This window comes from Oryx dammah, unplaced genomic scaffold (genome assembly GCF_014754425.2).
Source record: "Oryx dammah isolate SB20612 unplaced genomic scaffold, SCBI_Odam_1.1 HiC_scaffold_14, whole genome shotgun sequence".
NCBI classification, from domain to species: Eukaryota; Metazoa; Chordata; class Mammalia; order Artiodactyla; family Bovidae; genus Oryx; species Oryx dammah.
Window position 1 is genome coordinate 49,885,985 of NW_024070198.1, and position 23,812 is coordinate 49,909,796.

At 56.1% G+C, this 23,812-nt stretch overlaps 1 protein-coding gene across 1 annotated transcript in view; it reads right to left on the reverse strand.

The window, feature by feature from the left end:
* CFAP46 (cilia and flagella associated protein 46) overlaps positions 1–23,812 on the reverse strand; it is a 94,253-nt gene that overhangs the window by 66,300 nt on the left and 4,141 nt on the right. Inside the window, exons 7-18 of the mRNA XM_040255147.1 lie at positions 23,553–23,647; positions 22,571–22,681; positions 19,815–19,914; positions 13,017–13,115; positions 11,200–11,390; positions 5,017–5,245; positions 4,691–4,811; positions 3,956–4,079; positions 3,701–3,831; positions 3,060–3,187; positions 2,081–2,214; positions 780–992 (exon numbers count right to left, since the gene is read on the reverse strand). Of these exons, the coding sequence (XP_040111081.1) occupies positions 780–992; positions 2,081–2,214; positions 3,060–3,187; positions 3,701–3,831; positions 3,956–4,079; positions 4,691–4,811; positions 5,017–5,245; positions 11,200–11,390; positions 13,017–13,115; positions 19,815–19,914; positions 22,571–22,681; positions 23,553–23,647 (1,676 nt within the window). The remainder of the gene's footprint in view (positions 1–779; positions 993–2,080; positions 2,215–3,059; positions 3,188–3,700; positions 3,832–3,955; positions 4,080–4,690; positions 4,812–5,016; positions 5,246–11,199; positions 11,391–13,016; positions 13,116–19,814; positions 19,915–22,570; positions 22,682–23,552; positions 23,648–23,812) is intronic.

A 23,812-nucleotide genomic window follows, 5' to 3' on the forward strand; every position in this document is an offset into this window, starting at 1 on the left:
CGGCAGGCCCTCCATCGGGTGCCAGGGAAGCGGGCTGGGCCCAGAACCTCCCTGCTTCTCTTTGAAACATCTCAGTGCCAGAACCGTCAGAACCGGCAAACATGTCTGATTTGCGTGAGCACAGACGCGGATGACCGCCTGAGAAGGAGAGACACGCCGCCCCCCCAGCACCCACGGTCCCAGGGACCCTGCTGGCTCTGGTGCCCAGAGGAGAGTGGAGGGCACCAGGCAGGCCCCTGCCCCATGCCACTCCGGCTGTGTACTCGTGTGCAGACATCTCTGGGTCCAGATTCACTCCAGCCTTCCCACTTCACAATCTGTCAAAAACCTTTCAATCTGAGTGTTTAGGCTAAAAGCCAAACCAACAAAAAAACACAAAGAAGGCTTCAAAAGCTCATTGTGAGGGAAAGCTTTGACCTTTGACCTGACTTGATGCTTTTCAGGTTTCTCCCCCAGATAAAGAAACACAGGCACCCAGGTCAGTTTCCTGTCTCTGTGAGACTCTGGCCTCTGCCAACCTTTCCCAGAATCCCTCTGCTTGGAACAGATTGGGACAGGCTGGGAATCCGCGTGTGGGCATGAGGGCGCCCGAGTGATCGCCTCATGCAGCCCTGTGGCTCAGAGAGGGCGCACGTCCTGCCTGGGGTACACAGCCAGTGACAGAAGCCCCATCCCTGCTGGGTGCTGGTGGCCCCGCATGCCCCTCCCCCGAGGGGACACACGCCTGCCCCTCCCCGGCTCACAGCCTGAAGCCCAGGGTCTCTGGCAGCCTCACGCACCCACTGTGGCCCACGGCCTTCATGATGCCCAGCAGGTGGTACAAGGCGTCCAGGAGCTCCCGCTGCCGCCCAGCCTTGATGAGGTGGTGGTTGTGGTTCAGCACGTAGACCACGGCGTTCTGCACGATCCACGGCTCCTGGATCTCCTGCCCAATGTCAGCGGAGCGCAGCCAGCAGTTCATGGCGTACTGCGAGAGGCCCTCTACCCAGCTCCTGTGGGAGGCGTGCGTCAGGCTATCCGGGAGCCAGACTCTGCCCGAGCCGGCACTCAGACGCCAGCCAGAAGCTGTCCCTGGAGCCGGGGCTCAGAAGGCTGCCCTGTCAGAGGCTGCCCGTCGCTCTCGCTGAAGGACAGGACCTGCCTGGCTCCCCTGGCCTCCCATCTCCCTGCCCATCCCTGTCTGAGGCTGGACCCCCGGCCAAGGCCTGCAAGCTGCCCGCCCACCTCTGCACCTGCCTGCCGGTCTCCCTGGCCTCCCCGGTCTCCCAGGGCTGCGGCCCTGGCCACACACAGGCCGCCCTCCTCGGTCCACGTGGACACGGGACCTGCTCACCTCAGACCAAGGCTTGGCGGACCTTTATTGTAAAGGGCCAGACAGCAGGTACCCTGGGGTTTGACAGCTACACAGTCCCTTCTCTGTTGTGTCTTTTTTGCTATTGAGATTCACAAACTAAAAAATGTCAAAACCACTGCGGGCTGTACAAAAGCTGTGGGTCAGATTCGGCCTGGCCCTCTTCCAGGCGTGGAGAGCCCAGCCGTAGCCCCAGGCTGTGCTCTGAAACCTCCAGACAAACGCTGTCTGCACAAAGTCGGGGTCCTTCCCTGAGCCCTTCCTGGGCAGTGGGCATGCAGGCCCCCCCCCACAGTGGGCACGTATGAGGGCCCAGCCACCGGGGCAGCCAGCGGGCAGCTAGGGCCTCGGCTCCCGCGACGGCCCCAGGGACGGCCACTCTCTGCCACATTCCCTTTACACTTCGCGCCTGGTGAAAACAGCACCACGCTGTTAACTGTGACAGCACCTCGCTCTCCTGATTGAACAGCACCTGCCTCTCCCGTGGACGAGGCTTCTGCGGGTTTCCTGAGGACCCTCATCCCGATCACAGACTTTCCGGGACAGCCTCCCCCGTGACCACCGCCCCCTTCACATCCCGTCTCCACTAGTAACAGGAAAGACTGGCCACACGGGCGCCGGTGTGAGCCAGGAGACACGCCGGGCAGCGGCCCCTGCCTCACAGCGCTGAGCTCAGCCCGGCCCCCGCCTCGCGCCCCTAGCCCCGCGGGCAGCGCCCCCAGCCCCCACCGGTACATGATCCACTCGGCGTTGTCCTCCGGGCACTCGGGCACGTAGCCCGTCGGGTGCTGGCTCACGTCCTCGGGGGGCGTGGGCTGGTCGTTCAGCTGCACGCCTTCGGACTGCAGCAGGTGGACGGTGGCCTGCGGAGGCCAGTGGTCCCTGAGCAGGGGCCAGCATGGTGCCCGCAGGCCTTCCCAACACCGGGCCCTCCCTGCCGCAGGTGATGGCTCCTCCCCCACACAGCTGCGTCTCAGGAGATGCAGCCCCCAGGACAAACGTGCCCCTCACGCCGCAGGGGCCGCCGAGTCCCAGCCCCTGTCCTGTGCGGCCACGCACGAACGCCCCGGAGGTGGCCGAGGCCACTGGGCAGGGTGACGGGACTGAGACGGGACTGAGGATGGGGTTGGGTGCCTTGCCTGGCGCCCCGGGCCCGCTCACCTGCCCCCACTCACAGCACTGGCCCAGCCCTCAGGAGGTGCCCGGCAGACCCTCACTGAACAAGCCCCGGAGCGTTGTGTCTGGGTTATGCCGGCTTGCTCCCTTGACCCCCAAAACAAACCGCCCCAAGCGGCCTGCAGGCCTGTGTGACCTGCAGGTCCCCGCTCCACCACCCGGCTGGCCTGGGGTCTCGGCATGCTCACGGAGGGGGCCGGGCTTGCTGTGGGGGCTGGGCCCCAGCAGCCTCAGCAGCCTCCGATACGACATCAGAAGCCAGGTTTCTCTTTCACACCTGGCTCAAAGTGCTACTGAAGCTACTCGCGGGCCAGGACAGAACCAGGTCCAGTACCAACCAGCCCATAGGACCCACATCACTGGGGACTCCTTCAAAGTACAATTAACATCAACACTCCTCACGATACATTTTGACATATTTTTCTTCCAGAAAACCTCCCAAGAATGCAGGAAAACTTTCGTAAGTGACAGGCCACTTGGGGAGCAGGGCTGGATGCTGAGGGTCACGTCTGTGCACATACGGGAGACGCACCTCGGCGCTGATGAAGCCCACCTCCGCGAACTTGCGCAGCAGGGTGGGGGACGCCTGCTTCTGCAAGGCGGCTTCAGAGTGGCCCCTGGAGTCCTGCCCCGGGCCATCCCAGCCCTTCCTCTTCTTGCCTGCAACACCGGAGTGCTGCCCGTCAGAGCCTGAAGTGCTTCTCAGCGATGGCACAGTCCCCGGGAAGGGGGGCAGGGTGAGGAGTGGCTTCTCTGGGAGGCTGACCTCCCAGGTGCAGGGCCCTGGGGGCGGCGAGGGCGCCCCAACCAGCTTGGCCGCAGCGAACCTCCAGCTGGTTCCCCAACAGACAGCTCACCTCTTGGTTTTGTGTGTGCTGTTCTGCCCCTCAAGAAGCCCCCATCGCTCCAGCAACACCCGCGTCTCCGCCCCCTGGGACCCCTGGCATGCCCCCATGTCCTCACCATCCCCAAGACCATTGCTTCCAGAGACCTGCAGGCTGGACTCCGCGGGACCCAGGGCTCACGGTGGAGGGCCGGCCCCGCCCAGCCTCTGCCTGCAAGCTTCAGCCCCATGACCCCTTCCTGAGCTCTGGTGGACCCCACAGTGACCCCCCCCAGTGCCTGGGAAGAGCCCGCCTGCACAGGTGCCCATATGTAGCTGGAGGGACCCACCTCGCTTGAACTTGGCTGGCTTCTTCACCTTGACGCTGTCGTACAGGAGGCAGAAGCGGCTGGCGGTCCGGCACACGTCCCACACATTCTGCTTCCGGGCCACCTTGGCCAGCTCCGCCCAGATGTGTATCCTGCACAGGCGTGCGGCCACACCTCGCTCGGGGAGCCGGCCAGGGGCCACCCGGGCGGGGCAGGAGGGTGGGCCGGCGCCTCGCCCCCCCAGACCCGAGGCCCTGCACCCCCCAGGCTGCTTACCGCTCCTTGTCGTTCTGGCCCCCCAGGCGCCGCAGGTGGCCCACGGCCTTGTCCACGCTGAGTGTGTGGTGCCGCGCCTTGGCAAACAGGTAAGTGAAGCGGCCCCGGGATTTCCCGATGGAAACTGCAGGGGCCGGCAGGACGGGCTGCTGACGCGGCAGGCCGGGGAACACTCCCGAAACCAGCCTGTGGGGGACTAGAGACAGGCTGGGGCAGAGCCTCCCATGGGCGATTTTTGATCTTTTCATGAAAGTTAGGTCTCCCTAAATGTGCCTTGTCCGGGGACCCCAGGCACCAAGAGCAACTGGTGGGCAGAATGACTGCCATCTGTAGCCGCCAGGCTGGCCCCCAACGCCCGCCACCCATGCCCAGGTCTTCAGGAGCTGGCTGGTGCAGACCCTGCTGAAGCCCCTTGCCCTTCAGCCCGCTTCTCCTGCCCGAGCCCTCGCTGGGTGCATTGCACCAAGCCCCGTGTGTCTGGGGCGCCTACCCTTCAGGAACCAAGGCCCTCACACCGGGCAGGACAGGAAGGAAATGAGTGGCATGGCTTCCCACTGGGCGGGGCGTGCAGGCCCGGGAGACAGGAGACAGGCTCCCCTGTGCCCCTCCGCAAGTCGGGGCAGGCGGCTGCACACAGGCACAGAGGCCCGTGTAGGCGGAGGTCCGGGTGGGTGGACGCAGACTCCCGTGGGCCGGGGGCTGCCCCGGGCGCTCCCGTTGAGAGCACCCGCGCACCTTTGGCCTCGTTCTCGCCGTCGAGCACGATCTGGAAGGTGTCGGGGGCCAGGGCCAGCCCCGCATTCACCAGCAGCGCCCGCTTCTTGCGCACGCTGTCCTTGGGCATCGCTTTCTTCGCCTACAGAGGGGCGGCGGCATGGTGACCGGCTCCCGCATGCCCCTCGGGGCCTGCCGGGCGGGCCGCCCGCGCCGGGAACTGCACCGGCCCCTCGGGAACTGCGTTGCCGGCCCCTCCCCCGGGAACAGCGACCCCCCCCCCGCCCCCGGGTGCCCCTCGGGAACTGCCGGCCGCCCGCTCGCCCCGGGAACTGCGCCCGCCGCACCTGCTCGATGGCCATGGTGGCCCTGTCCTCGTCGCGCGCGGGCGCCTGGTACAGCGTGGCGCACAGCTGCAGGCGGTTGAGGGCCCTCCTGATCTTGTCCTGGTAGAGGCCCAGGCCGTCCAGCAGCGCGGCCTTCCTCAGGTGCTCCATGGCGGGCTCCAGCCGGTCCTCGTCCTCCTCGATGTGCGCCATCTCCACGTGCGCCTGGCAGCGGAGCTGCGCCGCGAGGCTGCGGACGGAGGGCGTCACGGCGGGCGGCGCCGCGGGCCTCCCGGCGCCCGCTTGCTGGCCCTGCTTGCCGCCTGCCTTGCTGCCAGGACCCCCACGAGGGACCAAGAGGAGGGCCCTGCGGACCCCGGGAGGTCTCAGAGACCACTGGTGCGCCGTGAGGCTGGGGGCGGACGGCGTCGTGGCGAGCGGTACTGTGGGCGCTGGCAGCGGCACCAGCAAGTGAGCTAGTGCAGCCCGAGGTCGAGGCTGTGTGCTGTCCCCCTGCTTGGTTACCTTCTATGCAGAGAACGTCATGAGAAACGCTGGGCGGGAGGAAGCACAAGCTGGAATCAAGACTGCCGGGAGAAATATCCATAACCTCAGACATGCAGATGACACCACTCTCATGACAGAAAGTGAAGAGGAGCTAAAGAACCTCTCGATGGAAGTGAAAGAGAGTGAAAAAGTTGGCTTAAAACAACATTCAGAAAACAAAGATCATGGCATCTGGTCCCATCACTTCATGGCAAATAGACGGGGAAACAGTAGAAACAGTGTCAGACTTTATTTGGGGGGCTTCAAAATCACTGCAGATGGTGACTGCAGCCATGAAATTAAAAGACACTTACTCCTTGGAAGGAAAGTTATGACCAACCTAGATAGCATATTAAAAAGCAGAGACATTACTTTGCCAACGAATGTCCATCTAGTCAAGGCTATGGTTTTTCCAGTGGTCATCTATGGATGTGAGAGTTGGACTGTAAAGAAAGGTGAGTGCTGAAGAACTGATGCTTTTGAACTGTGGTGTTGGAGAAGACTCTTGAGAGTCCCTTGGACTGCAGGGAGATCCAACCAGTCCATCCTAAAGGAGATCAGCCCCTGGGTGTTCATTGGAAGGGCTGATGCTGAAGCTGAAACTCTAATACTTTGGCCACCTGATGAGAAAAACTGACTCATTGGAAAAGACCCTGATGCTGGGAAAGACTGAGAACAGGAGGAGAAGGGGACGACACAGGATGAGATGGTTGGATGGCATCACGGACTCGATGGACATGAGTTTCAGCAAGCTGCGGGAGATGCTGAAGGACAGGGAAGCCTGGCGTGCTGCAGTCCCGGGGCCCACAAGGAATCTGACAAGACAGTGACTCAACACCAACATAGCAGGACAGTCCTTCCAGGAACACACTAGCCGACCACTGGCTCAAGGAGGCCGCGGGGATGAGGGTGAGCAGACAGCAGACTCAGACGCGAGAACCCGGGCCTGCCAAAACGGGATGGGCGGGGTCAGACAAAGAGGACTCGGAAGGAGTAGTTTTCAGAGTCACTCTGCTTCCAGCGGTGATCGGGTCTCTGCCACGCATAAAGCTGGACCCAACAGCCCCAGGTCTGGGCAGCGCAAGCCTGGGGCCCTGGACCAGGAAACTCAGGAAGGAGCCCATGCTTGCGGCCTCCGGAGACAGTGTCCTGAGGCACGGCGGGCAGAGTGCGGCCCAGAGCCAGGGCAGAGTGGACCCATGGAGCTGGGGCAGAGGAGTCCAGAGGGGGCCTCTGCTCAGGGCTGGAGAAGTGGAACTGGACCCGGAACCGGACCAGCCGCTGCCGGCCTGCCCGCCAGAGAGGAGAGAGCTGGGTGTTGCTCTCTTACCTGACGTCAGCTGAGACGGCACGGGGCTTCTCCCCAGGAGTGCAGGCCCAGGGAGAGCGCTCTTGACCCACCCAAACAGAATGTACCGTCAGAGCCTGCAGAGAACACGATGCAGGCTGGAAGATACCATGACCTTCCAGAGACACAGCCAAGGAAACATGAGCCACCTCTCAGCCAGTAACTGAAGTGCCCACGAAAGCAAGCAAAAATCATCACTTTCCTAAAAAGATCACAGAGTCCACAGACTCCACCGTGCAGCAACCACAATGTTCAGTACACAATAAAACACCACAGGATATGCCAGGAAACAGGAAAGGGTGACCCACAGTCAGGATGCAAGATGGGCCAGATGCTGGGTTTAGCAGTAAATCCTTAATGCAGACATTATAATACAAAAATAAAAATGTACAAAAAGTTGAAGGAAAACATTGCTAATGAGAGAACAGATAGGGAATTTCAGTGGAGAATAAAAGGAAATATTACAGCAAAAAATCTGTAATAACTGAAACGAAAAAATTCTTGCTTGAGCCTAACAGCAGATTGGAGAGCAGAAAAAGAGTCAGTGAACCTGAAGTCAGATCAATAGAGATTATCCCACCAGAAGAATGCATTGAAACAGATTTTTTGAAAAATGAACAGAGCTAAGACTTCCCAGGCAGTCCAGTGGCTAAGACTTCACCTTCCAAAGCGGGAGATGTGGTTTTGATCCCTGGTTGAGGAGCTAAGAATCCAAGAAGCCTGACAGCGGACAAGCCACAACAGAAAACAGAAACAATACTGTAACAAATTCAAAAGGTTTCTAAAAATGGTCCACATAAAAAAAAACTCTCAGAAGAAAATGAACAGAGCCTTAGAGACCAGTTAAGACAGTATTCGATGCTGTAACTCATACTCCCCCAAAAGAGCAAGAATGAGGCAGAACTAGACTTAAAAAATAATAGCCAGTAATTTCCCAAATTTGATGAAAATATCATCTTACATATTTGAGTATATCATCAAACCCCAAGAAAGACTTTTTTTTTTTAAGTCTCTAAGGAATCAGTTCCATTTAGTCAGTTAGTCGTGTCTGACTCTTTGCGACTGACTCGTGGACTGCAGCACGCAGGCCTCCCTGTCCATCACCAACTCCCGGAGCTTGCTCAAATTCATGTCCATCGAGTCAGTGATGCCATCCAACCATCTCATCCTCTGTTGTCCCCTTCTCCTCCCGCCTTCAATCTTTCCCAGCATCAGGGTCTTTTCAAATGAATCCGTTTTTCGCATCAGGTGGCCAAAGCATTGGAGTTTCAGCTTTAGCATCAGTCCTTCCAATGAATATTCAGGACTGATTTCCTTCAGAATGGACTGGTTGGATCTCCTTGCAGTCCAAGGGACTCTCAAGAGTCTTCTTCAACACCACAGTTCAAAAGCATCAGTTCTTTGGCACTCAGCTTTCTTCACAGTCCACCTCTCACATCCATACACGCTGCTGCTGCTGCTAAGTTGCTTCAGTCGTGTCCGACTCTCTGTGCGACCCCATAGATGGCAGCCCACCAGGCTCCTCCACCCATGGGATTTTCCAGGCAAGAGTACTGGAATGGGTTGCCATTGCCTTCTCCGCATCCATACATGACTACTGGAAAAACCATATCTTTGACTAGACAGACCTTTGTCGGCAAAGTAATATGCAGAATGCAGAAAGCAAAAACTAAGAGATACAAATCTGAGAACAGAAAGGGGGGAGACACCTAACATACAGGAGAACCAGGCTTAAAATAACTCCTGGGTTTTTATCAGAAACCATGAAGCCCAGAAGAAAATAAAACCTCTTCCAAGTATTTAAAGAAAAAAAGTCTGCAAACCCAGAACCCAGCAACTGGTGAAAATAATCTTCAGAGGTGATGCTCAGGGAAAGCCAGTTTCAGGTCAACAAAAGCCAAGGGAATTCCTCACCAGCTACGCGTTACAAGAAGAAATAAACGAAGTCGCTGGGGCTGAAATACCTGCAGGCAGAAACCTGGCTGAGCGTAAGCAGGAAGGGAGAGCCTGCGGGATTGCAGAGGAAGCGGCAGATAGAGCAGAAGATTGTTTTTTCTGTAATTTTCTTTAAAAACAACACCAGCTGCTAAGAGCAATGCAGCAGCTACGATGAACTTCTAGAAGACAAGACAGCAGCCACACAGCGGGGTGGGTGAGGGCAGGCAGGCAGGCCTCCCGTGCTGCGCGGGAAGCACTGACCCCCCACTGACCCGGCTAAGGGGGCCGTGCGCTGCTAGCCCTCCAGTGTCGCCCCTCCCGCCCAGGGGCACGGGGACAAACAGGCCAACCAAAGAAACAAACACGGCGGCAGAAACTCAGGAGCCTCAGAGAAGGCGGGAGACGGCAGCAGAGCACGGGGGGGCAGGCAGACACAGACGACGGGGCTGGGGCCAAGCTGGAAGCTACGCTGAGCCCACAGCGACCCAACAACCCAGCTGCAAGGCAGAGACCACCGAGCTCGGCTTCAGCAGAAGCCCGGGCTACACGCCAGCGACAGGAGTGTCAAGAGCTGGGTTCCACACTTTAAGCCGAAAGGTCCACAGCATGAGAGTCCAAAGGATGGAAAGAGAAACACCTCAGATGGGCCCAGATAGTCTCACTGGATTCTGCCCACCATTTAAGGAAGAAAACACCAATATTGCACAAACCCCTTCAGAAAGCAAAGCAGAAAGAATCCTTCCCCCCTTCCCAAATCATTTAATGAAGTCGGCGTGGCAACGGCGTCACAAAACAAGAAAGTCACAGGCCAACATCCTCATGAATATACACGCCAGACCCCTTAGGCACACTAAAGGAACATAAAACCAGGCAATATAGAAAAAAGCACGTGTGTCGAGACCAGGAGGAGAAGGCAAGGCTGGTTCACTACTCGAAACCCAATCAGCATAATTCACCACATTAAAGAACAAGAGAGAAAAGCCAGAGCTCCTTTCAATAGTTAAAGAAGCATTCAACAGCACTCCACACCCCTCGGTGGTTAAGAAACAACACAGCAAGTGGTCATTTACGATGTGTTCCTTCTGTCGTAGGCAGTTATATCGCAATAAAGTTATCCAGAAAAAGAACTGTCAGAGGGAAAAAAGGAGGGCAACTAGACGTTATTTAAAACAAACAAACAAATATAAAATAAAAAGATATTTTTGGAAGAAGACGTCATTAAAATTTAAAAATACACGCTAAAGAGGAAGAAAAATTAGAGAATTTGCAAAATAAAAGAGAACTAATGGGCCGCATGAAATCTTCAGAATTTGGTGTGAGTCCCGTGAGGGGGTGGGGCTGCGAACGTGGAAGTTTCGCAGGGAGACCGGGAGCCTGGGCTCGGAGCTGTCATACAGCCCCGTGGGATTCCATAAGGAGAAACCATTTTTAAATGAGGAAAAACCCCAGATTTGAAGAGATGTAACTCTTCACAGACGAGATCCCCAACTCCCTGCAGGAAATGAATGGTGCTGGTACTGAGGGCCACCGGCCCCAACTTCGCCAGACCACAGGCTGACGATCAGGTCCCTGGCTCCCCTGCTGGGAACCCTGCTCCAAGGGAGGGCTCACTCACGATGGCGGCAAAATTCACCCCTGATTAATCTCAGGGCTTCCCTGGTGCTTCCCCCTGCAGTGCGGGAGACCTGAGTTCGATCCCTGGGTCGGGAAGATCCCCTGGAGGAGGGGACAGCAACCCACTCCAGTATTCTTGCCTGGAGAATCCCCACGGACAGTGGAGCCTGGCGGGCGGCAGTCCACGCGGTCGCACAGAGTCGGACACGACTGAGCAACTCCGCACACAGCACAGTTAATCTCCGAAGCAGACGGGGGCGGGGCAGCCCCCCACGGCCCCTCCCTGCGGCTGGACGCCCTCCCAGGTGGCCCTCCACGCCTCTCCCCTGCCGAGTCCCCAGCTCGCGGCCCGTGTCCGCCAGGGACCGTCCTGCAGCACAGTTACCCCCGGGAGCCCCCGCCCGGGGCAGGGGCGGAGAAACACCAAGGCCCTCCCTGCGCGCCCCTCCGACCCCCGCCCTCCCGCGCCTGCGCCCACAGCCCCTGTGCCCACCGCCGACGCCCGCCCCGCAGCCCAGCCCTTTCCCCTCGGCCCCTCTCGAGCTCAGGTGGGCGCCACCTGGGTGTCCCTGTCTGCCCCGCGGGGCCCTGCCCCTGAGCCCCAGGGCACCTCCCCCACGGCCTGCGGCCTCTCGAGCCGCCACCTTTGGGGGACGCCGTGGGCTCCTGCCCCCTTTCTGGGAAGACGAGTTGGGTTTCATCCCTGCCCCGAGCCCCTGCTCCCCCGTCCCCACCAGGGGGACAGCCCAGGCCGCCACCTGTCCGCCTTCTCCAGGGCGTCTGCGATGCTGGTCAGCGGCTTCCGCAGGTGGTGGCGCAGGTTGTGTTGCAGCAGCGGCAGGCACGTGTTCCACTGGGTGGCGCACACCGTGTGGACGAGCCGGGGCTCGCCCAGGCGCACGGCCCGCTGCAGCGCGACGTCCAGCCTCCGCACTATGTCCAGCTGGGCCTGCACGCAGCGCAGCGGCCCGGTGAGGCTGGGCTGGCCCGGGCGGCCTCAGCCCACCCCCGAGCCCCTCTCTGAGTCTGCCGGGTGGAAGTTGCCTACGTGATCTCTCGGAGAAGGCCCTGCCCCCGCACAGGCACTGCGTGCTGTGGCAGCGTCTGCTCTGTGAGCCCCTCTGGGCGAGGCTGCTTGCCTCCCAGTCCCGTGTATTCACAGAGCCCGTGGCCCTGCCCAGCAGACAGGGGCCGGGCGGCCTCAGCCTGTGCAACGGCCTCAGCAGGCCTCCCTCAGTGCCCGCCGGGGCTGCCCGGGCTCCTGAACTCAGCCATGTCTGGGGGCCTGGCTTCTGGCTCCAGGGGGCCTGCCCTGTGCTGCTCCCAGGTCATGGGGTTTAGAGCAGACACTGGGTTCAGACCGCGGGCTTCCTGGCTGCAAAGAAGCGTCCATCAAAGCCTCATGAACCAGTCGGTGCCCCTGAAGAGCCCTCAGCCGGCAGAGAGAAGACACAGCCCTGCAGTCCCACAGCACCGCCTGCCAGCACCTGCAGGCAGCCAGCAGCCAGCCACGACCTCCCTCGAGGAGGGCAGAGCTGGCGGGGACAGCCCAGGTCCAGAGAGAGCACGTGAACAGGCCCGGGGGCCCTGCTGGGCTGCTCGTCCGCTGGCAGAGCTCCTCCCGGGCGGGGCCGGGACAGGGGTCACGGGAGCCGGTCCAGGGAGTGAGCACCGGGGCCCCAGAGCAACAAGGCCAGCCGCCTCATCCTGTTGCAATGCATTTTGGTTCCCTTTCTCGACAGCAGGATTCTATCAAAGATACAGTGATCGCTGGGTTCCTTCTCTGCGTTGGCGGCCGGACCACACCCCACTGCACTGGGCAGGCGGGTTGCGGAGCTCACGCTGTCACTTTGCCATCATGCTCACCAGCCCCCCGCCTCACAACCCCCAGTGGAACATTCTAGACAAGCGCATGGTCTCCAAGGTGGGCACCAAGGCGGCAACGCTTACCAGGGTCCTCTGAACCTGCTGCTGCCAGGCCTCGGGGCCCCCTCTTCTCCCTTCCCACCCTCCCGCCACCCTCCCAGGGGTCTCCCCTTACCCACCGCAGGAGTCCCCACCTCCCCATGTCTGAGATGACCTCACCACTTCCCCGGAGCCCCTCAGGCCCTGCACTAGGGTGGGGGCATGCCTGTTTGCCTAGACCTGAGTCAGGATGGCAAAAGCCCTCGGGGGACTCGGTGTTCACCAAGCGCATGTGTTCTCAGCGTGCTGGGGGCGGGCTGCTCCACACAGGCCACACAAGGGCCTGGCTGGAGGCCCATCTCATCCCAGCCCCCAGCCCCAGCCCCGAGAACAGGCTGTACGAACCCACAGGCCCGCCAGACAGGGTGGGGCCCGGCAGCTTCGGGGCCGGGGCCAGGCGGGAGGATGTCAGCTGGCCTCGGCGGGGAGGGGCCGCCCGGCCCCCAGACTCCCTCCCAGAGGGGCCACGCTCACAGGGGAGACTGGGGCACAGGAGGCTGGCCTGTGCCCATCAGGGCCCCTCCTCAAACCTGGTGCCAAGTCTACGCACAAGGTCCAGGGACCTGCACAAGGACCCAGCATCTGCTCCAGCTCCTGGTCCACAACTTACCTCCACAGCCTCTCGAGTGTAGGTTTTAATTTTATTTTCCAGTCTTACAGCTTCCAATTCATACTCCAGGCACTCAACTTCAATCAGCCTCACAGGGTCCTGTGGGCACAGTAGTTGTTGTGTAGATGGAGAGTTTTAATGAAAGCAATCACATTCACTAATGTCAGAAAACATTTCAAAATATAATTCACGGACTCGGTAGAAATTCAACAAAAAAAAATTAGGTAATATAAATACATATATATATAAAAAAAAAACTTAAAATGTTTCCAAAAGATGCAAAGATTTAAATGAGAAAGCTAGAAAAAAAATTTTTGTTTTTACTTTTCACAGTTAATTTCACTGGACATAGTGAATTTCACTGGACATAGTGAAACTTTTAAATAACTACACCAACTTCAGACAAATGCTCTGTTATGAAATCTGGACAACAATTCCTTTCACTTAACCCCCGCTGGGGTCAGGATAGGGGTCATGCTGCAGGAGGCGGGGCAGCATGGGCCTGGGGTTTCCTGGGTGGGTGGGCAGACAGGTACACAAAGCTGCTAACCTGTTTCCAAAGGGGTGCACTTCCCACCCCTCCCCGGCCCGTGTGGGCTGGTCAGCCTCCGGGTGAGCCACCTACCGGGTGAGTGGTTGTGAGGTAACAGGTCACAGGGATTCCTCGTTTTTTTTTCTCTGTTTTTTTTCCCGGAAGTTTTATCATTTGAGCTCTCACATTTTTGACTTAGGGTGCATGTTGAGTTGATTCCTGTCCATGGGATGAAGAGCGGCCGGTGCTCACCCTCCCTCACATGGTTGCCCCCCTGTCCGGCGCTCTTCTCTGGACGAGACGCTTTGTCCCCAGCGGAAGCTTCTGCACCTGGTCCAGGCAGAGGCCCCGAGTGTGCAGGGCTCTTTCTGGACCCCGTCCCGGCCAGCCGGCCGCGGGCGTCTCCACGTCCAGGCCGCCTGTTCTGAAGGGCGGTGGCCCTGCACCAGGCCTGCACGTGAGGCCGTGCCCGCCTGCTGGCGCTGCTGCGGTTCCCAGAGCTGCTCGGGGCGACTGTGGGGCCTCCGCACTTCCCTGCCAGTTTTATGCTCACTCCGTCAATTTCTGAAACACTCCTGTCAAGACTTTGATTGAATCACATTGAATCTACTAGTCCGTCTGGGGAGAACTGACATCACAATAATGCTGAGTCTTCTGATCCATATTATTATCTCTGCTTTAAACAGCAAGTACCTTTCCAAGCGCTTTACGTATCCTTCAGGCTCTCTCTGACTCACGTGGCCCCCTTACTGGTCCTCTCCACTGTTTGTGCGGATCCAGATTTCTGCTGCTATCATCTTCCTTCTGCTTGAAAAAGCTCTTGAAACTTTCTTGCAGTGAAAGTCAGACTCTTTCAGATTTTGTATATTTTAATAAATATTTACTTTGCTTCTGATTTTCAAAGATATTTTCTCCGAATGCGAATTTTTTAGGTTGACAATTTTTTTTGTTTGTTTTTGGCTGCGCCATGAGGCATGTGGGATCTTAGTTCCCCAGCCGAGGACTGAATCGGCGCCCTCTGCATGCAGTCGCAATCTCTGAACCGGCAGGGAAGTCCCAACAGTTCCGCTTTTTCCATTTTATTATTTGGATGTTGATTGTTAGCTCATACTGTTTCCAACAAAAAGTCTGCTGCCATTCTTTTGACAAATTTTATTTTTATTTGTTTGACTTCGCTCTTAGCTGCCACATGTGAATTCTTAGCCGTGGCACGTGAGCTCTGGCTCCCAGTCAGGGATCAGACCTGCCCCTGCTTTGGGAGTGGGAAGTCTCAGCCCCTGGGCCACCAGGGCAGCCCTCTGCTGCCATTCTCTGTTCCTCAGTACATAATCTCTCCCTCTTCACAGACCATCAAATTTAGAATTTTAAGCCTTTATTCCTTAACATTTGTTCTGCTCCCCACTTAATCTCTGCTCCTTCAGGGACCCGGATTACATGCACATCAGTTTGCTTGAACGCTCATGGCCAAATAACACTGCATCACACACACACTTTATCCCTTCACCCAGAGACGGACACAGGCCATCCGCACCCCTGGCCTTTGAGAACAACGCTGCAGTGAACACGGGTCAACGCCTCTTCAGGATCTGACTTCAGTCCCTTTGGGTTCCCGGCAGTGGGGTTGCTGGATCGCACAGCAGCTGTTTAAAAGGAATTTTAAGGAGCTTTACTGATTTTCATAGAGGCTGTACCAGTTCACATCTCCACCGACAGAGCCCAGGGCTTCTTCACCAACACTCGCTGACTCTCGTCTCTGGACAGCTGCCATCCCAGCAGGCGTGGGGTGAGGCTCACTGAGGCTCTGACTTCATCTCCTTGATGATTAGTGGTGTTGAACACCTCTTCGTGCACTGCTTGAATACTTTCTTTAGAAAAGTGTCTATTAGGCCCTTAGCCCATTGTTTCCCATTGGAGAATGGTGGTGATGATAATAACGGTGGTTTCCTGCTGAGGTATGAGCTCCTCTATAGCTATTAAAGCCTTATCAGATGTATGGTTTGCAACTATTTTTCTCCAGGGTCACAGGTCGCTCCCTTTGCTGTGCAGAAGGGTCTTAGAGTGATGTAACCCTCCTTGTTTACTTTGCTTTTGTTGTCATATTCAAACAATCATGGCCCAGACCAAAGTCGGTAGGTTTTTTTCCCCGTGAGTTCTTAAAGGAGTTTTACAGTCTCAGGTCTTAAAATCTGTAACCCATTTCAAGCCAACGTTTGTGGGAGGCGTGAGGCAGGAGCCCGGTTCCGTCCGTCCCCACGGGGCCATTCAGCTTTCCCGGCGTTGCTTATTGAAGAGGCTACACTTCCCCCATGGTGTTTTGGTGCCTTGTCAACCTGAGCTGGCGGCGGTGCAGCCTCGCTTCTGGCTCTCGCTTCCGCCCTGCTGCTCTCTGCATCTGTTTCATGCCAGGACCACACTGCTTCGGCCGCTGCAGCTGTGACTACAGCTCACGGCGCCTCCAGTTTTCTCCTTTCTCGAGAGCTTTGGCTCTTCTGTGATTCCGTACAAATCGCCCTTGTTTTCTATTCCCGTGAGACTCGCCGCTGGAACGGATATGGCTTTCATTGAATCTGTAGGTAGTTTGGGGTAGTGTAGACATTTTAATAATTTTCATTCTTCCAGTCCAAGAACATGGGCTATGTTTCTATTCTCTGTGTCTTCATTCATTTATCTCACTAATGTCTTCTAGCTTTCAGTGTACAAGTCTTTCCATTCTTTGGTTAAATTTATTCTTAGGTATTGTATTGTTTTTGATGCTATTGTAAACTGTTTTATTTTCTCTTTCAGATATTTCCTTTTTAGTGTACAGAAACACAACTGATTTTTTGATGATGATTTTGAATCCTTCAGCTTTACTGAATTTGCTCATTAGTTCTAATAGTTTTTGATGGAGTCTTTAGAGTTTTCTCTGTATAAACAGGTCATGTCACATGTAAACAGGGACAGACTTATTTCTTCCTTTATGATTTGGATGCCTTTTATTTCTTTTTCTTGTCTGATTATTGTGGCTAGAACTTCTAGTACTGTGTTAAACAGAAGTGGCAGGAGGAGGCAGCGCCATCTTCTTCTTGACATTAGAAGATAAGCTCTCAGCCTTTCACCACTGAGTATGTTAGCTGTGGGCTCGTCACATGTGGTCTTTATTATGTGGAGGTATTTTCCTTCCACACATTTTTTGCTGAGTTTTTAACATGACAGGATGTTGAATTTTGTCAAATGCTTTTCTTGCATCTATTGAGATGATTGTACATTTATCCTTCATTCTTTTAACGTATCACATTGATTGGTTTGACTATGTTAAACCACCCTTGCGACTTCAGCATAAACCCCACTGACCATGGCGTTTGATCTCTACGATATGCTGCTGAATTCAGTTTGCTGGTATTTCGTTGAGGATTTTTGCATCTGTGTTTTCCTGGATTATTTTCTGTTCTGTATTTCCTTCCTGTGTCTTATTTTCTTGTAGTTACTTTGTCTGGTTTGGTACCAGGGTAATGCTTGCTTTGTAAACCAAGTTGGAGCATTCCTTTTTCTTCAACTTTTTGGAAGAATTTTGAAGGATCAGCATTAACTCTTCTCTAAATGTCTGGTAGAATTCACCAGTGAAGTCATCTCATCCTGAGTGTGTGTTTCTATTTTTTTCTTGATTTTCTGGGGGGCACAGTTGCTTTACACTGTTGGGTTAGTTGTACTGCACAGCAAAGTGTATCAGCTGTGTGTACACGTACCTCCCTTTCTGGGTTTCCTCGCAGAGCACTGAGTAGAGCTCCCTGTGCTGCACCACAGGTTCTCACTAGTTGCCTCTTTTATAGTGATATACAGGGTGTGTGTCCGTCAATCCCAGTCTCTCAGCTCACCCCACCCCACCTTCCCCCTGGGGATCCGCATGTTTGCTCTCTACGTCTGTGCCTCTATTTCTCTTTTGCTGATAAGTTTGGGTGAGTCAGCGAGTGAAGTCGCTCAGTCGTGTCCGATTCTTTGCGACCCCATGGACTGTAGCCCACCAGGCTCCTCCATCCGTGGAATTTTCTAGGCAAGAGTACTGGAATGGGTTGCCGTCTCCTTCTCCAGGGGATCTTCCCGACCCAGGGATCGAACCCGGGTCTCCCACACCATCTGAGCCACCAGGGAGTCCTCAGAATACACAGGAGGTAAGTTTAAGATATCGTTTTTCTAGATTCCACATGTATGCAGTAATATATTTATTTTTCTCTTTCTGACTTACTTCACTCTGTATGACTGTCTCCTGGTCCATCCATGGGGTCCTCTAAAAATGACCCAATTTCATTCATTTTTATGGCCAAGTAATACTCCATTGTGAGAGTTGGACTATAAAGAAAGCTGAGCACCGAAGAATTTATGCTTTTGAACTGTGGTGTTAGAGAAGACTCTTGAGAGTCCCTTGGACTGCAAGGAGGTCCAACCAGTCCATCCTAAAGGAGATCAGTCCTGGGTGTTCACTGGAAGGACGGATGCTGAAGCTGAAACTCATCCTTTGGCCACCTGATGCGAAGAGCTGACTCATTGGAAAAGACCCTGATGCTGGGAAAGATTGAGGGCAGGAGGAGAAGGGGATGACAGATGGTTGGATGGCATCACTGACTCAATGGACATGGATTTGCTGGACTCTGGGAGTTGGTGATGGACAGGGAGGCCTGGTGTGCTGAGGCTCATGGGGTCACAAAGAGTCGGACACACTGAGCGACTGAACTGACCTGAACATTGGGCTGTGTACATGGACCCCACGTCTTCTCTCCCCACTTCTCTGCTGATGTTTAGGCTGCCTCCACGGCTGGCTGTGAACAGCATGCTGCAGTGGGCCCTGGGATACGTGCGTCTTTTTAAATCACATTTTCTGTGCGTTCATGCCCAGAAGTGGGATTGTTGGGTCACTGGGTGTTTCTTTACTTGGAGATTTTTTGATCACTAATACAACCTGCTTACTCACTGACCTATTCAGGCTTTCTGTTTTGTCAGCCTTGGAGGGTTGTATGTTTCCAGGAATTTACCAGTTTCGTATAGGTTACCCATCTTCCTGGCACATAAGTCATACTGGTCTCTTAAGATCCTTTTTATTTCTGTTATCAGTTGTGAGGCTCCTCTTTCATCTCTGATTTTGATCTTCTATTTTTCCTGGTCTAGCTAATGTTTGGCAGTTTTGTTTTTTCAAAAAACCTGCTGTTGGCTCCACTGACCTTCTCTACTGGTTTTCTCATCTCTGTTTCCTTTGCTTTCGCTCTGATCTTCACCATTTCCTTCCTTCCACTAACTGCAGGCTTTGTTCTGTTTTTTTTTTTTTTCCTAGTTTCTTGAGGCATAAATTGAAGGTGGGAGGAGGAGGGGATGACAGAGGATGAGATGGTTGGATGGCATCACCAACTCGATGGACAGGATACTGAGCAAGCTCCAGGAGTTCGTGGACAGGCAGGCCTGGTGTGCTGCAGTCCGTGGGGTCACAAAGGGCCTGACACAACTGAGCGACTGAGCTGAGCTTAACTGAGGCGTACACACGATGGTTTACTTTCAGGCGTCCTTCTTCTCGCTGCAGGCGTGTCTGCTGAGCGTCCCTGAGGACGGCTGTGCTGTAGCCATAGGTTTTGGTGAGGCGTGTTTCCGTTGTCCTATGTTTCAAAATCTTCTTTTCCTTTTCGTTTCTTTTTTGACCCATTGGTTGTTCAGGAGTATGCTATCTGATTTCCACCTCTTGTTGCCGATTTCTAGTTTCACACCATTTCAGTCCAAAAAGACCCTCAGCATGATTTCCCTCATCTGAAATTGGTTGAGGCTTGTTTTGTGATCTAACAGGATCTGTCCTGAAGGATGGGCCCTTTCCTCTTTCTGAGGCGTCGATTAGGCTCGTTTTCTCAGTCCCAACATATCCATATTGCTCTTCTGTCTGGGCAACCTATCCACGCTGACAGTGGGCCATCACAGACCCGGCTGCTGCTGTGATGCTGCCTGTCTCTGCTCTCAGGCTTGTTGGTGTCTGCGTGATGTGGGCAGGTGTTCCGGTACTGGGAGCACACGTATGGACAACGGTTATGTTCTCTTCGATGAACTGACCCAGTTATCACTAATCACCTACTGGTGCAAAAATCACACCATTTCAACCATGTGAAACGCACTTTAAAAAGACTAGAAGGGAATTTAGCAACAACGCAACACTTCAGGCCCCCTGGCGAGCGGCTTCTGAATTCCGTGCCTGCTTCTGGCCCTTTACGTCTGGATCACAGTGAGCAGGAGCAGGGCTTCCGGCCGCGACTACTTACTTTGCTGTCCATCTTCTTCAGGTCTGAGAGACAATCAGAGGCGATCTCCCAGCATTTCAAGGTCAGAGAAAGATGGGCTAATTCAAAAAGCAAAATCATTCTGGAAACAGAAACGACACATCATTAGGTCAACAGGAGGCAACAAGACACCTTTGCCTGCGGTGGAATAAGCCTTCAGCCTTCACTCTGGGGGCACGAACAAAACGGGAGAGAAAAGGAGTCCCACGGCGAGGGTTCCCAAGCCCAGCTGCCGCGGCCCTGACAGGGGATTTGGAGGGAGCGCCGCTGTCTCAGGGCAGGTGCAGGCGCAGCTGTGAGCCCCGCGTCCGCACCTGAGCCCCGGGGCGGGGAGCAGCAAGGGAGGACATGTCCTCGAGGCGGACTCCTCCTACGTCTTGACCAGGTGACCAGAGCGGTCGCAGTGGCCGATCAGGTCTCTGCAAAAACCAACAGGCTGGCGCTAACGTGTGGACAGAGATGCACAGAACCTGGAGGAGCGTGAGCAGCTCCAAAAGGAACAAAGAATTCAGCCCCCTGAATTTAAGGCTTAACAAAGAACTAGCGGAATCAGGGCAGTGTTCTGGGCGGGGGAGACGGGCCAGGCTTCCCAGCCTAACCCCCTCACGTCTGGATGTGGCGGTCCTCTGCCGGGTGGGGACCTGGCCTGCGTGGGGTGGTTGGTAAGCAGTGTCCCCAGACGCGTCAGCATCCCCTGGGAACAAGCTGGTGTCCCTGCTCTTCCTGAGGCAGCATCGATGCCTGACTGTGGCCGGGACACACTCTCTGCCCTTGGGCAGCTCCTCCCAGGTGGGCAGGCCCACGCTCCGCCCTCCTCCAGTGATGGTGACCCAGCTTCTGCCCACTCCCAAGGGGCGGGACCATGCTAGAGGAGCCCATCACACTACCCCTCACCTTCGCCTGACATGCAAACGGGAGAGTGCCCTTTGCTGATGCGGAAGGTGAGTGGTCACGGGGGCCTGGGGGAGGAAAACCCTCAGCTCCAGCTGGCAGGCAGGTGCCACTTTAGCTCTGGCCTCCGAGTCCCCGTGCCTCTCTGGCGGCTCTGAGCTCTGCGGACACCTCTGGGTCGTCATCACAGGCCTTCTTCCGTGTGCAGCCCCCACAGTGAGTTCCTAATTGTGTGCCATGGAGCTAGGTCTTTGTTTTCATTCTCAAAGACCCTTCTGAGCTCAGAGGATATTATCCTGTATCTCGCCCCCGCTCCCCTCGTCCTTTGCAGGAGAAGGCACCTCCCTTCCCTGCATGGACAGGAGGTCTCGGCCCTCCGTCCAGCCCCACCCAGTCTGGACCACCAAGGGCCCTGGCGGGGCCTCGACCCAAGCCCCTCTGGCCTTCCCAAGCCCCGCCACACGCAGCTAAGAAGAGAACCCGCCAAGTTACCCATCACTGGTTTTCAGGCTTTTTTGGCTTTAAACTCAAAGACCTTTTTTTCCCACCCAGAGTTCCACACACTGAAGCCCAGGCGGGGAGGGGTCAGAGGGCCCCTCGATGACGCCCGGAGTCGCTGAGGCTCTGGGGCTGAGGGAGGGCCTGACCTCACAGACGGCCGCTGCGAGGGGCTGAGCCCGGGACCCGGGCCAGCAGGGAACACGCGCCTTCTAGGTGCGGCAGCAGAGACGGAGCTGAGCACACTGGAGCCGCAGCAGAAGACGCCGTGTCCTCCCGGCACAACACGGAGCCTGGCAGCAGGGGCGCCACGGGCGCACGGGAGGGCGGGGGCGGGCACAGAGTGCGGGGCAGGTGCAGAGGGTCAGGACCAGAGCTGGGGACCCGGGGCCCCGCCCACCGGGCTGGCTGCTGGGCTGGGACCTCAGAGACTCCCTGACGGCCTTAAACGTGTCTGGCCCAGCACTGGTCGGGGGTGAACATCAGCTCAAACAATTCTTATCTTAAATAAAACCCATCTGGACATCAAAAGTTATCTGAAAAGACCAAAAGAGTAAACAGAGTGGACCAGCTGGTAAATGCGCTGGAGCAGGAGCGCTCAGATCCTGAGACAGCAGAGGCTGCAGCAAGGCTCCAGCAAAGTGACTGACGCCCTACTCTGTGAAAGCTGGGGAGAGGAAAGGACTGGAAAGTTAACAGAGGGAAAAGTGTTTGCAGATACTTGAATGGCCGTTCCACTCGGGCAGCAGCAGCAGGCCTGCCTGGGGGGGCACGGCCCCAGGAGGCGGGCGGGCATCCCGGTCACTGGGTCCGCTCTGTCCCCAGAGCCCCCACCCCCCGAAACCTCGGGGAGGCCGTGCCCAGGGACCAGCTGGACCTGCTCTGAGTTAGAGCTCAAGCCTGGTCAAAGAGCTGCGCTGGGCGCATCCAGACCTCTCTTTCAGCCTTCCGCTCAGCCAGTAGCTCCGGGAACTCCGCCCGGGACGGAGCTCTGAGCAGCCCCCCAGCACTCGAGCAGAGAACTGATGATGGAAACCCCGGGGTGGGGGGTGTTCTTCGGCCACTGGGATGGCTCTTCAGGTGTGAGACGGTGTGATGGCTGGAAAAGCACTTGTGACGGAAGGCAACTGGACTTTTGAAAGTCCAATATGAAGTTTCACATCCCAAGTGCTGCCAAACAGTGCAACTTCAGGACAAAAAAGACTAGAGAGAGAGGCCCCAGAGCCTCCACATGGCTGACGCTTGCTTGGGGAATTATGGTTACGGTTTTGTTTTCGCTTTTCTTTCATGTTTTCCTGTAGTTACCAAATGCTGTACACAGACGGGAAGCTGGAAAGACACACACTTACTCTTCCTCTCTGACTGAAGGCAAGCGCTGGGGATTGTACTGACTTAAGTGTTTGTAGGTGTCCTTCAGAATTTTGTTGACGTCTTCAGGCAAATCATTTTGATCCAGCTTTCTAGAATGGAGATTAGTTTAATCAAATATTAAATAACCAAAAGATCCTGTCATATTTCTTTAAGTAATTATTCTAAAACTAATTTAATCTATGAACTTGTGTCCTCCACGAACAGAAGGCCTAGGTAACACCTGCTGCTTTCTCTCCGCCGGGCTCCTGGTGACCTCTCACAGCTCTTCTGCCCGCCCCCAGTCCAGCCTCTGTCTTGCTCTGCCACTGAGAACGAGCCCTGAGGAAGCGTACACAAGCCACGCACCCAGATCCAGCCCCACGCCTGCAGCCCGCCCGGGAGGGAGGCGGGTCCTTCCCACCGGCTGGGCCCAGCCCAGACAGCCGCTGCCTCCCTCTGGACAGCTGTCCTCCCCACTCACACACACAGAGGGACCTCCCCACTCACACACCTGGGCCTCCCCACTCACTCACGCACCGGGACCTCCCCACTCGCTTACACCCCGGGACCTCCCCACTCGCACACTCGGATCTCCTCACTCACACACCGAGTTCTCCACCACCCTATTCCCCACTTGTCGCAGCAGCAGGCCTCCACCTGGTACAGTCTCTCCCCTGCACCCTCACCCGTCCCATCAGGGTCTCACGCACAGACCACCATCATTCTGTCAGTCTCACGGTCAAGTCTCAGGCCTCCTCCGGCAGGGCCGTCAGAGGCATCTGACATGGCTGCTGTCCCCCGTCCCTAAAAGCCACCCACCTTACTGCCTGAGGAGCGCACTCACTCTGGCCGCCTCTCCGGAACCTCTCAGCAGATGAGGCGAGGCCGGGCTTGCCCTCCCACCTGGCCAGCACCGCACACACACCCCCCGCCTGGGGCACAGAGCCTCCTGGGCACCTGTCCCCGCCCCAGAATACCTACGCTTTCAGCATATTAATGTGGAAAGTGACAGACAGGCTGGCAGAGCTTCTCCTCTCTTCCTGTAACTGAGGCTCGTCCAGGAGCTCGTGTTGGACCTGTCATAAGATGGAACAGAATATCGCGATTTAAACAGTCAGGGAGCAGCCAGGCACTGTGTTTAGCTATTATTTTGCAGATATCGTTCCTTTAAAAACGGCGTTTGTAACTGACAAGTACTTTCTCATTTCATATGCTTTATGCTTAGTTCTGCACATATAATT